At 40.4% G+C, this 16065-nt stretch overlaps 1 protein-coding gene across 1 annotated transcript in view; it reads left to right on the forward strand.

The window, feature by feature from the left end:
* The first annotated feature begins 15496 nt into the window (after nucleotides 1-15496).
* Nucleotides 15497-16065, forward strand: part of AGBL1 (AGBL carboxypeptidase 1) — a 707263-nt gene continuing 706694 nt past the window's right edge. The window contains exon 1 of the mRNA XM_063448878.1: nucleotides 15497-15798. Within this exon, the coding sequence (XP_063304948.1) occupies nucleotides 15748-15798 (51 nt within the window). The 5' untranslated portion in view covers nucleotides 15497-15747. The remainder of the gene's footprint in view (nucleotides 15799-16065) is intronic.

Genomic DNA, 16065 nt, shown 5'->3' on the forward strand with positions numbered 1-16065 from the left:
TGTCCCTATACATGACTTTCTGACAACTACCTAGGGGTACCACCCCTTTCTCCTATAAAGCCTGGCTTAGCACTACACTACTGATCTTCGTTCTTATTACAGGCAGTTACAGTGAAAAAAGCTACTTGATGTAAAATAAAAAACAACATTTAATAAAACAACTCTTATTTCCCCCAAAACTATAGAGATCTGCAACTAAAGAGCCCCACATCAATAGCCTCATACCCACAAACCCTTTTTAGCTATGCCTGTGGTACACATCCTGGGTTTATTACATGCTGGATTGTTCACTAAACCATAAATGTCAGATTACACAGGGTAGGGTGCGGATTGCAGCCCACAAGGGTGTATCTCCTCCTTTATTGCTGAATTGTATAGTGACATGCTGTTACAATATGGTTTATGACATGCAGGGATTGTAACTTTAGTAATGGTTATAGAAAGCATATGGTTTTTTGTTATTCCTTCTAGATTCCTGCTAGATCACACACTATGATAAGCGCAGTGCTACAAGCATGAACTAGTGCTGATCTCACCTCACCATGTGTAATCAGTCAGAAGAAGCATGCAGGGATGCTAGAATGGGGGCACAATCACTAAGTAAAGGTGATCCCTTCTCTTTACCATAACATACTGGTATGTCACTGGTCCGTGGGGGCACGTTTGTATGGTACCTGATGTTTCTGTTCTTAAAGGGTTAAAATGTATAACAGTTGGTAATCCTTACTCCAGAGCCATGCAATATATAATATGTTTTTTTTGTTATTGGCATCATATTTCACAGTTAGCATAAATGCAAATTCACCTCTAAAAACACAATGCTTTAGACAGTGTCACAAATGCAACACTGTCAATTTTAAGTTTTTTTTTGTTTTTTTTTAATTACAAGATCTTTATCAAAATGTCATGAAGACAAATTATATGCTTTATTGTATGTGAATATGATTTTCTGCAAAAATATGGCAGTGGTAGGAGCTTCAAGCAGCTTCTGTCTATATGGCTTGTGGATACCGGTATTTTCTGTCATGATGCTTGTGACATATAATTGTGCATACCAGAGATTATCTAAGAAGGAACATGGGGCCATTTTGTTCATGCAAGAGGTTTTGGAGCAGATACGTGCAGATGAAGATGTCAGGAGCTGAAGACTGGGAAGAGAAAGATGACAATGCAAATAAGACAGAAGTTAGAGTAAGTGTTTCTACCACTTGAAGTGTACATGGGGACAAATTTGGTTCAGCAGAAGCATTTTGTCTGAAAATTAAGTTCTAGTTTGGGACCTCCGACACTAGTTCATTTGATGGCTCAGCTTGTCTTGTCTTTGTTTCATCCATGAAAAAATGTTTGGGAAAACAATTCAGATGAACACAACAGGGCACGAAAATAGGCCAAACAGTGTACTGCAAGATGTATACATTATATACATATTATGTATATAGTTTGCAGTACATTGAGAGGCGCATTTTCAAGCCATTTGGTTCACAGATCAATTAAGAAAAAGTAACCAATAAAGAGTAAAAGAAGAGGAGCAACAAAAAAAAAAAGTATGGCTTTTTTTCATTAAGGTATAAAACATAAATATAGATCATTTTACTGCTCCCTATTTTTTTCCATTCTATTAGTCACTTCTCACTTGATCTCTGGATGAAGCCAACATTTAACAGCTATCCTGTAGCCCTCAATAATTTGTTTCCCATCAATTATCTTTTTTTTTTTATCAACACTGGTGAAACTCTAAATTTTGACATGAACAAACATTGTTGTCTATCGCACTAGTCATTTTTTCGATTATACTCATTCATATTTTTGCATGACCCTTCGTAGATAAGAAATTTGGCCAAACTGCCGACCGGCCTAAATTTGGATGAATTTTCGAACCAGAATGTGCAAGTCTATCTACCACTCCATCTCCCTCTAAGGCACCACCACCTAAGCAAACTGGTCACTTTGGGGTGTCTTTGCATCAAAATGAAAAGAACCCACATCTGACACGGAGAAAAAGACTTCACAAGCAACAGTCCACTTTAACACTGATTTGAGAATCCTCTTTAAACGGATTGCACCTCTACTTTGTTTGATAAAGTTAAAGGCTTCATGTAGCCCATAAAGAATATGCATCAGTACTCCACAATTTGCAATTAAAAAAAAAAAACAACGTTGTCACAGAAAAATCTTAAAAGCATAAAACAGAGTGAAACTATCATTAACCCCTTAACACCGCAGCCAAATGTACAAGTTGTGAACGAAACAAAACGTAAACAAAACCTGGCATTTGCGCTATATGTCTGTCCAACCGTAATTCACCTCTTTCATATTAAATGCACCCCCCCTTATTATATATCATTTTATTCAGGGGAAACAGGGCTTTCATTTAATATCAAATATTTAGCTATGAAACATAATTTAATATGAAAAAAATGGGAGAAAATAAGATTTTTTTTTATTTTTTTCGTTCTTCATGACATTTTAACTGTCAATGTCATAATACTGTTTGCTTTTACTGCAATAAAATACACATATTTGTATTCAGCAAAGTCTCACGTGTAAAACAGTACCCCCTATGTACAGGTTTTATGGTGTTTTGGGAAGTTACAGGGTCAAATATAGCGTGTTACATTTGAAATTGAAATTCGCCAGATTGGTTACGTTGCCTTTGAGACTGTATAGTAGCCCAGGAAATAAATTTACACCCATAATGGCATACCATTTGCAATAGTAGACGACCCAAGGTATTGCAAATAAGCGATGTCCAGTCTTTTTTAGTAGCCATTTGGTCACAAACACTGGCCAAAGTTAGCGTTTGTATTTGTTTGTGTGTGAAAAATGCAAAAAACGCCAATTTTGGCCAGTGTTTGTGACTAAGTGGCTACTAAAAAATACTGGACATACCCCATTTGCAATACCTTTGGTTGTCTACTATTGCAAATGGTATGCCATCATAGGGGTAATTTTCATTTTTGGGCTACCATAGGGTCATAAAGGCAACGTAAGCAATCTGGCGAATTTTAATGTGAAAAAAATTAAACACAAGCCTTATATTTGACGCTGTAATTTTTGAAAACACCATAAAACCTGTACATGAGGGGTACTGTTGTACTCAGGAGACTTCGCTGAACACAAATATTTGTGTTTCAAAACAGTAAAAAGTATTGCAGCAATAATATCGTCCCTGTAAGTGCTGTTTGTGCGTGAAAAATGCAAAAAAACGTCACTTTTACTGGCGATATCATGGTTGTAATACATTTTACTGTTTTGAAACACTAATATTTGTGTTCAGCGAAGTCTCCCGAGTAAAACAGTACCCCCCATGTACAGGTTTTATGGTGTCTTGAAAAGTTATAGGGTTAAATATAGTGCTAGCAAATTAAATTCCCTATACTTTCGGCATGGGTGGTCAGGCAGGTCCCGCTAATTGTAATTAATTAGGATACCTAATTATGTAAAATTATTACATAAATATATGTGTAGAATTAATATATGTATATATATACATATGTGTATATATACGTATATATATATATATATATTTTTTTAATATTTTTATTTATATATAGGTATATATATAGTGATATATACGTATATATTTATGTATATAGATATATATATTATTTCGTTATAAGTGTATTTTGATATAAATATATATATATTAATATCAGAATACAGTTAGAACGAAATAAAATACATCTATATATTTTTTAATATTTTATTTTTAATTATTTTTTTTATTTAATTTTTTTACGTATTTACATATTAATTTTTTTTATATTATTTATAAATATATATATAACAATAATTATATATATATTTAATCAGTATCAGTCTACGTGTAATTTGATATTAATATATATATATAATTATATATATATTAATATTAAAATACACCTAGACGGTGTATGTGTATGTGTGTATATGTGTATATATATACTTAGATCATATATATATAATATATATATATGATCTAAGTATATAATTTATTTTTTTTTACACTGTTTTAAACATTTTTTATTTGATTTTCAGCCAGCAGGGGGACCAACTGTCATTACAGTTGGTCCCCCTGCTGGCAATGCAGCAGGCAGCTATACCGGCCATGTGATTGTGAGGTCCTCGCAAGGACCTCACTCTCACATGGCCGGGAGGGCTCCTGGAGGGCGGACGTGCCGCGGGGGGCTCCCTGGGAGTCCCCCGCACCGCGATCGCCGGCGTGGGACCGCCAGCGACCGGGTAAGTTACTAAAAAACGGAGGGCGTACTATTACGTCCGGCGGCGTTTAGAGCCACTTTTAAAAGGACGTAATAGTACGCCCTCCGGACTTAAGGGGTTAAAGATTTATTACATCCTATATGTTTTTAGTTTGTTTCTTCTTTAGTGCCTTACCATTTTTACCTTTGCAACAGTTTTTCAGCAAAATATTTAGCAACCCTTTAAGCACTTTTACCACCAGAAAAATGGTTGGTTGAGTTTGAGATTTTTCTTGAAAAAAATGGTTTAATTTAGGTAGAGAAAAGCTGATATATTTTAGATCATAAATATCAGGATGTTAAAGATCAAAAACAATAGACCGCCGGAACGCCATGTCGGCTGGTCGAATTTACCTGCATACTAAGCAGCAAATTCAACATTATTCGGCCTAAAGGCCAACCCTATTGATCTAAGCATCATCTGTAGTAATTGCAGAGTTCCAATCCGGAATCCGTGAAGCCCAGCCAGGAGAATGACAATCCGGAACCTTGGGCCTACTCGAGCAGGGGGGTGGGGTGGACGGCCGCCACTTTACCTTCTTCCTGATTGCCTCAGTGCGACTCCATGATGAGTTGTTTTGCCGGTCTCCCCCCCTTTGGTCCAATGGGGGTTATCCTGGTCCCTACTGGAAGGACCCAACGCTAGCTGAGAAGAGTAGAGTTACTTACCTTGCAATAAGACTTATGCCCACAAATGGCCACCGAACAGGCCCATACAAACCTGACCACGATACATGGCCTGCAGCATATCTTGCCAACATTGACACACAATGAACTCCACACTGTTTCTGGATCATGCTGTTCTAGCACACTACTGTCTTGGCTACAATAACCACAGCAAATGAAGCGAGGTGCCCGCACTCTGCCTTATGCCTGATGGTGTTATCCGGCTAACGCAGCCACTTAACTAGGCCCCGAGCATTGAAACTGGATCTCTACATCATTGCTCTACACCCATGAAGATCAAGCAGCGACAGGAATAAAGCTGGGTAGGCTTACCCTGAAAACCTAATACCGGTTCATTTACAGGCCAGATTCGTTGGTGTTGGGTAAGAGCTTGTGAAATGGCCTGTAGTTGGTGGAGCGGCTAACTCTGGATTTGCATCCTCTATGGGACTCTGTTATTGCACCAGGGGTAGTGGTGGGAAGGTTTGTTTATAAGTGTTACAGCTTACAGGGCCCTTTGTTACAAGCTATAATATTATGGTGAACTCCCCATCAGCTTAGGTTATATTCAGGAGAGCTCCAATAGCTTTATGTTTATGTTTTCTTTATGTTTTCTGTTTATATTTTTTTTCTCTAATCCTGCTACCACCAGCAGTATAATCATCTGACAAGCTTTACGGTGTTCTAATATGAGGAGTAGTTACAATCATCAAGCAGACAAGGCTAGTGAATATATGCATACCTTTCCCCTATGTTTCTGCTTTCAGGGCACAACTGTTGTTTATCACGTATTACACCATGCCTGTTTTCTCCTGTATTATCTCACCTTTCTCTCAAAAAAGTGCAGCATATGCTGACTTCTCATACTTACATCTTGTTCGCACGTCTCATGTTATGTATCATCATGAAAGCATGTACTTAATCCTGCACCTAAGAATTAGAAAAATAATAGACCCTTTTGAGGAAACTGTGATAAATCTCCTCAGCTGACAGAGGTGTTGCTTGCAGGGATGACATGAGCTGCTACCCCAAGTGGGGCAATAACAAGCCCCAGATCTAATTTTGGCACCCTTTCATTGTAAGCCAAGAGTCTCATTTACTTAAGTTGTGGAAGTGCTACTTAAATTCACAATACTTGTAGTTAATTCCACAGTGTTGGAATATTACTGTGGGAGTAGGCATAATACAGCATGGTGTGTGGTCAACATATAGTCTATATATGTGAGAGAGGCCATAAAATTTACCCATGAAATAAATCCCTGGTCTTTTCCCCCCCCATAGCAATGCCCATTGAGTATTACACAACTACATCTTAGATACGCAAGCAGTGGTAGACTGTAACCGAAAGGCCTGACTGGCTAATACAGAACCTACCACGAGTACCAAAAATACATAACAATGATGAGTGCAAATAATGAAACATTCAAATAGTAGATATGACCTGCTTGTTGAGCCTTTTTCACATAAACCTGTTGGCTGAGTTTTTCCAAAGTAGAAGTAAACATGACACTCTGAAAGGGGGGTACTAATCGGTGAGAAACAAAAATAGAAAGCAGAATAAACAAAACAAACATGAAAGGAATGCAAACAACCAAAGGGAAACATATATAGGGTTATCATGGTAGAATGCTATCCAATGACTGGTCGTCCTCAAACCAACAAGAATATGGGTTGTCACAAAACTTGTTTTAAGCAGAATCCATATCCTTCCTTGCTGTTGGGGAAGATGACATACAGCTTATGCCCAAATGGAACTCATCTTAAATGTTGTGCAATTCTTCAGGATAAGAAATTATAATAGGTACCCCCCCTCCAGTATTTGCCAGCGTCGCTGCTGCATATCCCTACATACTATTTCCCTTTCTCAGAATTCAAATGCACCCTTGCTATCACATATCTCGAGCTTCTTTGGGTTGTGCCTTCAGAAGTCAGTGTGTGCCGTCAACGATACATGTTTCTGTAGTGATGTCGCGAACATAAAATTTTCCGTTCGCGAACGGCGAACACGAACTTCCGCAAATGTTCGCGAACGGGCGAACCGGGCGAACCGCCATAGACTTCAATAGGCAGGCAAATTTTAAAACCCACAGGGACTCTTTCTGGCCACAATAGTGATGGAAAAGTTGTTTCAAGGGGACTAACACCTGGACTGTGGCATGCCGGAGTGGGATCCATGGCAAAACTCCCATGGAAAATTACATAGTTGATGCAGAGTCTGTTTTTAATCCATAAAGGGCATAAATCGCCTAACATTCCTAAATTGTTTGGAATAACGTGCTTTAAAACATCAGGTATGATGTTGTATCGATCAGGTAGTGTAAGTGTTACGCCCACTTCACAGTGACAGACCAAACTCCCCGTTTAACGCACCGCAAACAACCGCAAACAGTCCATTTGCACAACCACAAACTCCCCATTTGCACAAGGTTGGATACCAAGCTAGCCATGTCCCGTTCCTTGTCCTCACTGATGTCATTGAAGGTCTCTTCCTCCACCCAGCCACGTACAACACCAAGGGTCCCCGAAAGGTGACAACAAGCCCCCTGTATTTTTTTTTTTAAATGTACACTACTGTTACACCAGATATGAGTTGCACTGGTGTGACACTGTGCCCTGGCAGGCCCTGAAACGCACACGTGTGAAGGAAACTGACTGCTATTATTTCACAGTCAAATTTCTAGTTTTTTTTTTTTTTTAATGTACACTACTGTTACACCAGATATGAGTTGCACTGGTGTGACACTGTGCCCTAGCAGGCCCTGAAACACACACGTGTGAAGGAAACTGACTGCTATTATATTACAGTCAAAAAAGTTTTTTTTTTTTTTTAAATGCAAGCTATTGTGACACCAGATATGAGTGGTAGCACTGGGCAAGTGGGCACAGTATACGCTGTGAGCCTGACACACACGCTGGCAGGCAGGCAACTGCAATTAGATTACACAGAAAAAAAAAAAGCAGACTGATGTTCTAGCCCTAAAAAGGGCTTTTTGGGGTGCTGTCCTTACAGCAGAGATCAGATGAGTCCTTCAGGACTGTAGTGGACACTGAATACACTAGCCTAGCTATCGATTTCCCTATTAAATCAGCAGCAGCTACACTGTCCCTCCTCTCACTAAGAATGCAGCTTCCGGGGGGCGGGGCCTAGCTGTCATGGAGGAAAGACCCACTTCGTGTGAGCTCCCTCAATATCTCACTTTAAGCAGCTATCAACAAGCGAATTTCACCCCAGAAGGGGATGACCCAGCAATGTTGCTCCTACCTGACCGACCCGACATGCTTAATAGCGGTCAGCAACTCGACAGAGTATTACTTACCTCCGCGTGGCAAGTGTGGCCTGGTGCTCACCGGGCGGGAGAGGCGGACGATCTCCCGATCCTGGGATGCCCAGGAGCAGCTACTTCCCGGCAGGAGCTCCGTTACCCCCCCCCCCCTCATACCGGTGGGGGTTATCCCGGTCCACCCCTGAGAGGCTGTCTGGAGTTAATGGACGCACAGAGCACAGCCGCCCAGGCTGACATACTCATCTGCGACTCTTCCAATATGGCGGCAGCCGCGTGTCCTCCTGGTACCAGCAAAGCATGGCAGGATATTGAGTCTAAGCTGGACAGACTCTTTAATCAATTTTGGAAGCAAATAACAAGCAGGAAGCCCCAACAAGCTCCACCACAGCTCCAAAAAGCTCCACCACAGCTAAGCGAAGCAGTCCCCATTAAAATCCACCAACGCAAAAGGCGTCGAAGACGGGACCGGAGGCACAAACAGAAATGCAGAGCCTGCCCCACATCAAGCACTCGCCTCCACCTTAAGCCACCACAATCCCGCAACGGACGTGAAGCACCACCGGGACAGATCCGACCACCCGACAAAACAAGCTTCCACCACCTCAAGCCGCGAACCCGGCACTCAGCCAGAGACTTGCCTTTGTTGTTCCAGGTATCAGGGACTCTCAGGGTCTGCACCTGGCGCCCAGAAGGGATCGGATGAGCACAAGCAGTAAACAGCAGCCTGCCAAGCATGTCCCACTATAGCCGATCCTCCACACCATGCCTATGATCACATGAACTGCTCTCTGCACATTAACTAATTGTAAAGTAGCAAGCGTTTAAACATGTCATTATTTCATCTCCTAAAGAGTTTATTGTCGTAGTTCCTCACATGCCTTTACCTTAACCGTTCATGTATTATGTTATTCACTAGTCTCATCTCATGGGGCGACTCACACTTGATTTATAACTAGTGGTGGAGCTGCTGATATAAATACACAGTTGATAACGTGCAAGCTACACCCTAAACATGACAGCCATCTTTCACAACAATGTACTGCTATATACTCATACCCTCAGTGCAACTAGCCATCATATATGCACGTTCAGCCTAGCATGCTCAAATATAACACACTTCTGTCTAAAAAAAAAAAAAATAATACAAAAAAAAAGAATGCAGCTTCAGAATTAATCTAAATTGTATGCTGTCTAGGAGGTGGGAGGGTCTGGGAGGGACGGTCTGCTGCTGTTTGGCTGGAATGTGTCTGCTGACTGTGAGGTACAGGGTCACAGTTTACTCAATGATGACGAATAGGGGGCGAACCGAACATCGCATATGTTCGCCGGGAACTATCACTATTTCTTAGGAGATAAATTCCCCTGCTTTCACCTCCTCATTTATCACCCTAATTGTGTCCCAATATTTGGCACCATAAAGGAAACATAAATAAATCATAAACATTATAGAGTGCTGCAGTAATTATTGTGTCAGGAGTGTCCTGGTGCCTCCTAAATGAAATCAAACGGTTTGCCTAGGTAGGAAGTGTAATGGAGCTCCCTGTTCCCAGGGGTGGGTACCTCCACTTCCTAGCTGGAACATGGGACAAACCGCAGCACTTCTGCCCACAGTCGCTATGACTTGACTGAGGTCCTGGAACCGCTCCCTCCTGGAGCTGAATGGGGAATTCTCTCTAGACACACCCAGGCACTGTACGACACTCAGTCCTGGGAGCTCTGGTCCTTACAAGGACTTTCCCTGTTGAATCCTCCACACTGGAACAGTGATTAAAGAATAGTCCTTTTCCCTTCCAGTAACCAGACGACACATAGTTCTGGGAGTACAAGCTGGAATACCTTTATTGGCAGCCACAACTGGCCTTATATGCAGGTCCCCATGCAAGTGGCACTCCCCCCTGGACCTGAGAGTAAACCACACTAGAAACAAATACACAATTACATTGGATCTCAGATCCACGACACTCCCATACATTATAAGATAATCCATCCCCTATGCCTGGGAGATAATTGAGTCAAGCACTGTATTAATCTCAATTATCTCCAGGTAGAAAAAACACACATTTCCCAAAAAACCCCAAAGTACCTTAAAAATACATAAAACCCAACAGTTACATCCCCTGATAGCCCTGATCTGGGTGAACAACATGTTGTAACAAGAATATACCCCTACACGCAGGATCCAGCTAAAAACGAAGTCAGAATACAAAGCCAAGGTCAAATACGGAGGAACACAACTGAACACAACAAGCGCTAAAGGGAACTGAAACAGAAACCACGATAGGGCAAGGAACTAAGGGAAAAGGGTAAGTTTAAGTAGCTTCCAAACTAAAGTGATTGGCTCCTGTCACTTCCACACCCCCAAAAGGTAAGTGTATGGGGTGAGTGGCATGACAGGAGCCAATGGGAGCCTTTTTGCAATTTAGGCTCCCACTGTCTCTTTAAGAGCGCGCCCGAGACTCGTGGCGCGCTCTTAGATTCAGGCGGGACACGTGACCGCATCTCGCGGTCACTGCCCGCCTTCCTGTTAGGAGAGTCGGATGAGCCGCGCGCGTCTCGTGCAGCCGCAGGACCGCGCGCGGCTTGAATAGAGGACTGCGGCCGGCCCCCGGATAAGGTAAGTAACGCTACACATGTCCAAAAATCACCCAGATCAGTTCCAGGGTTTCAGGAATTTCCTGGAATTCTTAATTTGACCGACTGCCCGCATGGTCCCATGCCCAAAACAGTTCAAGAGAATCAGGGCTTGCGGTCGGTCTAGTTTGGTAGTTTAAAAACAGCAAACAGTGCCTTTCTCAGTGTTGTAGAACCGAACTCAGGCGATGCTGGAAGTCCAGCGGTGTTCAAGAGTTTCTGTGTCCATTTCCAATTCCATGAGATTCATGCCCAAACACTGTTGCCTGCTTTCATGCAAACAAGATGGCCGCCACCTCGTGGTCGTCCATAGGAATTGCGGCCACCCAGACGAACACTTAGAACACTGCGGTGGAAATTGCTACAAAGTAGCAATTAGGCTTAACAAGCTCCAGGGTGGTCTCCGGTTCGTGCGGCTGTTTGGTTCCCGAACCAAATATAAAATCCCACAAATCAAGTCTGTTCACATAGTTTTTAAAGGGCCCATATTCTTTTGGTAAGAGGCTGGCCAGCAAACCCCTCCAAGCACACGTGATGAGGCTCAGTTCATCACAGGAAGTCAAACCATTGATAGGAAATCAAACCATTTGCAAATAGTTTAACTTCTTACAATGAGGGAGGGAAAAAGTGCCAGGGCACCCCTTTAAACCATAATCACTACAGCTCACTAAAGTGGTTATAGGGTTTGGAGCATTATTTTAATCTTGTGCACTATGTTATGTGGAGGCAGCTGTTGAAATATATGAAAATATGAAAATGAAAAATGCTATTATAGTTAAAATACCTTTGGTAAACTGAGAAAATTGAACCACTTACAGAACATCATTTAGGATAATAACAATAGGTCAAACCTGTTATTTTCTCTTTGCAGGGTTTTTATGAGTTTTAACTTTTTTGCATTCATATTGCTCTTTTTTATCATCCAACCAATAGATCTCAGGTAAATCAGAGGTTGCTTCCGGATAATCAACATGTCATCAGCAATCAGTCGTAATCTCCATTCCTTGTTGCCTATTGGGATACTGTGCTTAGCTGTCTCTGTGTAACATTTATTTTAACATTAACAATATTACAATTAAGAATGAGCCACTGACTTTTTTTACAACTGAAAAAATTATCAAGTTAATGCCACGTAAATAATTTTGCTTTGTGGTTAAGAGCCAGTATCTTAGCTATTACATGGCATAAGGGAAGTATTTTTTACTTATAACCAAAAGGGTTGACAATTTTACAATGTTCACATGAGTGAAAAGTTTTAGTGAAATTTAGAATATTTCTTCTTTTTGATCATGTAGAGCAACCACATACACATAGCTAGAGGCTTAAATCTGCTGCCAAATGAACATTTTAATGTTCTAAGCATCAGCCTATGTGTACTTTTTCTTTAAAAAAAATTACAGATAAAAAAAAAAAATAAAAAAAAAATTCTGACTGACTTTTCTCTACTCATGACACATGTAGAGCGAACATGAGATTCCCCCCCATATCCCCAGTGCAAAGCTCGAGGTTCTCCAGTGCATATCCACATGGCTTCACTACATCTCCTATTATCCCCCTTGTTTCCCGGTGTATCTCCCACATTCACTTACATACAAACTCTCATGCATTTTATATATTATTATACCATATATACTCAAGTATAAGTCGACCCGAATATAAGTCGAGACCCCTAATTTTACCCCCCAAAAATGGGAAAACTTATTGACTCGAGTATAAGACTAGGGTGGGAAATGCAGCAGCTACTGGTAAATTTCTAAATAAAATTATATCCCCCCAAAATTATATTAATTGAATATTTATTTACAGTGTGTGTATATAATGAATGCAGTGTGTGTGTGTGTGTGTATATATAATGCAGTGTGTTTGTATGAATGCGGTGTGTGTGTGTGTATGAGTGCAGTGTCTGTGTATGAATGCAGTGTGTGTATTAGTGCAGTGTGTGTGTGAATGCAGTGTGTTTGTATGAATGCAGTGTGTGTGTATGAATGCAGTGTGTGTGTGTGTATATGAATGCTGTGTGTGTGTATGAATGCAGTGTGTGTGTATGATTGCAGTGTGTGTGTGTATGAATGAGGTGTGTGTGTATGAGGGCAGTGTGTGTGTGTGTGAATGTAGTGTGTGTGTATGAATGCAGTGTGTGTAGTGTGTGTGTATATAATGATGTGTGTGTGAATGCTGTGTGTGTGTGTGAATGCTGTGTGTGTGTATGAATGCAGTGTGTGTGTATGGATGCAGTGTGTGTGTATAAATGAGGTGTGTGTGTGTGTATGAATGCAGTGTGTGTGTGTATGAATGAGGTGTGTGTGTATGAGTGCAGTGTGTGTGTGTGCATGTAGTGTGTGTGTATGAATGCAGTGTGTGTAGTGTGTGTGTGTATAGAATGATGTGTGTGTGAATGCTGTGTGTGTGTATATGAATGCAGTGTGTGTGTGTATGAATGAGGTGTGTGTGTATGAATGCAGTGTGTGTATGAATGTAGTGTGTGTGTATGAATGCAGTGTGTGTAGTGTGTGTGTATATAATGCTGTGTGTGTGTGTGAATGCTGTGTGTGTGTATGAATGCAGTGTGTGTGTGTGTGTATGAATGTAGTGTGTGTGTGTGAGTGTGTATGAGTGCAGTGTGTATGTGTGATGCAGAACCTTGGTGGGGGGTGGGCGTTTTTAATATTTTTTTAAAATTATTATTATTATTTTAATATTAAAACATTTTTTATATATTATATTTTATTTTTATATTATTATTATTTTTTTGCTCTGACCCCGCGGCTCTCGCGAGACTTGCAGTGGGGAGCTGACCGGACCGGAGGTGAGAGAAGGGAGCTGACAGGAGCTGCAGGAAAGGTAAGTTACAGCTCGCTGCCAGCCCCCAACAGCCCCTGGTCTGTATTATGGCAATGTAAGTTGCCATAATACAGACATTAACTCGAGTATAAGACGAGTTGGAGTTTTTCAGCACAAAATATGTGCAGAAAAACTCGTCTTATACTCGAGTATATACGGTAATTATTAATATTACCAGCATTTATAAAGCGTCAACATATTTGGCAGCGCTGTACAAATTGGGGAAAACAAACAAACAAACAAAATTAAATAACAGTACAATATACACAAACCAATACAAAATGTAAAGAGGGACCTGTCCGTGAGCTGAGGTCTAGTCATTGAAGCTATTTTGTACAAGTTAAGTAAAAAACTAAGAAAAAAAGTTGCCTGCACACTATCCTAAATCCCTATGCACATTTAAATAACTCGAGGGTGCTTAGTATCACTCCAATGGCCATTTAAGTGTAAGCTTACCTGCCATGTCAAGGCAAAAGCTCTTAATTGAGTTTTACACTAACAATTCACCTTGCCACTTTTAGCTTGAAGGCAAAAATCTTTGGTGAGACAGAGAGGGTACTTTTCTAGACCCCTACATACTTATTAAGCCTTAATAGGGAACACATAGGTTGGGCGTCAGCACAGTAACATGGCTTTGTAATACAAAAGCAAATACAAACATGCAAAATTAAGCATGCGCTCAAACTCCCACTACTCATGGGTGGCAGCAATGATGATAGTACATATCAACCAAAATACATACAATAAAAACCAAAGAATACAGTTACATGTGCACTATCCCAAAGTCATATGCACATTTAAATGACTGGAGGTGTTTTACTATTACTCCAATGGCCATTAATGTATGTATTTGTGTTTGCTTTTATATGAAGTGCCTAGTTAGATAGCCCAATGAGCTTATACCACTCACAATTATATAGAGATTCACAGACACACAGCGACATACAGACCCTTTTATCATGTCTCCTGAAATCTGGGGTAAGTGTGTGTGGGATTGCAGCATTTAGAATTCACATCCCTTCCCCTACCGCCATATAGGTTTGGGAGCTGGTATAAACCAAACCAAAAAAATAAATAAATGAATGTATGCATTTCAAACTAATTCCATTCACTGGATTTAATGCATTTAACAAATCCTTATATAAAGAATAAATAAAAATACAAACAGATACAGACTACTATTTTCAACTGTGCTGATCAAAACACCAACCACTGAAATAAAGCTGTCGTTACTAATTATTATTTAACTGATTTATTTATGCTGTGTTAATTGAAGGAAAATACCCAACCATTTAAACCAATGTCGAATCCTTTCACAACACAGAAAAGTACAATAAAACATTCTTGCAATGGTACGGTTTTCCTTATACAATGTATTTCAATCCAACCAGCTGACTAATACAAATAGAAAAAAAAAATAATGTAACACTAGTGCAAAATATGTTTTTTAATAATTATGTTACTTTTACTATCTGATATACCTTTCTTAAAAAGTCATCAAAGAAGCTATTGAGTTAACCTGATACTTGCAGCAGTATTCAAGGCACACAGTGGGCACAAATGGTTACTTTTTGTTAGTAAATTGAAGATATGAAGTAACAGTACGTGTGGACTGGTGAGAATACAATCTTGCAGTTACACTACACAGGGCTGCTTAGTACATCCACACAGAACACACACAGGCTGTCAATGTCTGTCACCTTCCTTTTCCCTTGTATCTTCTATCCAGGGTTTATTTCCCATGTCCCTGACTGTAGCTAGATACCTCCCCCTTTCCCAACAAGGAGTTCTCCCACAACTTTGCTCTCTCATAACACAAAACCTGAGCCTCTCCTTAATCCCTGAGATTCTTTATATAGGAAATTAATGCAATCGTCAAACCCCACAGTGACTGTCTGGCTCTTTATCCACAGCTGTGCTCTAAAGTTGCTTGGAGTCAAGCTAGCAGCAAGTTTGTGTATGTGTGACTTGATCTGCCTTTTTGGACAAAAAGCAACAGGGACTTGGCAGAGCTAGCTGAAGCAGCATTGTGTCTGCTGGTTGTCTGTCTGACTATAGTGTAAGGGATAGCTGGCACTGGCACTGGCATGGCTTCTGAAGGGTCTAGTGGCTTACAAGTTCTCCTCTCTACTCTGCAGGTAAGAGTGTGGCACCAGATATACATTTACTAAGACTTCCTTCACTCCTGGCAAACTAGAAAATATGAATGAGGTGCATATCCAGAGTGTTTGTTTTAATAGTGAGTTGATGCAGTGTGTTTGTGCTTTTCATTTAGGTTTTTATTATACTTTTTGCAACACATGTATACAGATAGCATTAAAGTGTAACAGAACTGGGTGATTTCTCATTCGGTTTTGGTTGAAATGAAAACTTTGTTTCAAACAGCAGTGTAGTAAAATAGTCAC

The sequence above is a fragment of the Pelobates fuscus genome, chromosome 3 (assembly GCF_036172605.1).
Source record: "Pelobates fuscus isolate aPelFus1 chromosome 3, aPelFus1.pri, whole genome shotgun sequence".
NCBI lineage: Eukaryota > Metazoa > Chordata > Amphibia > Anura > Pelobatidae > Pelobates > Pelobates fuscus.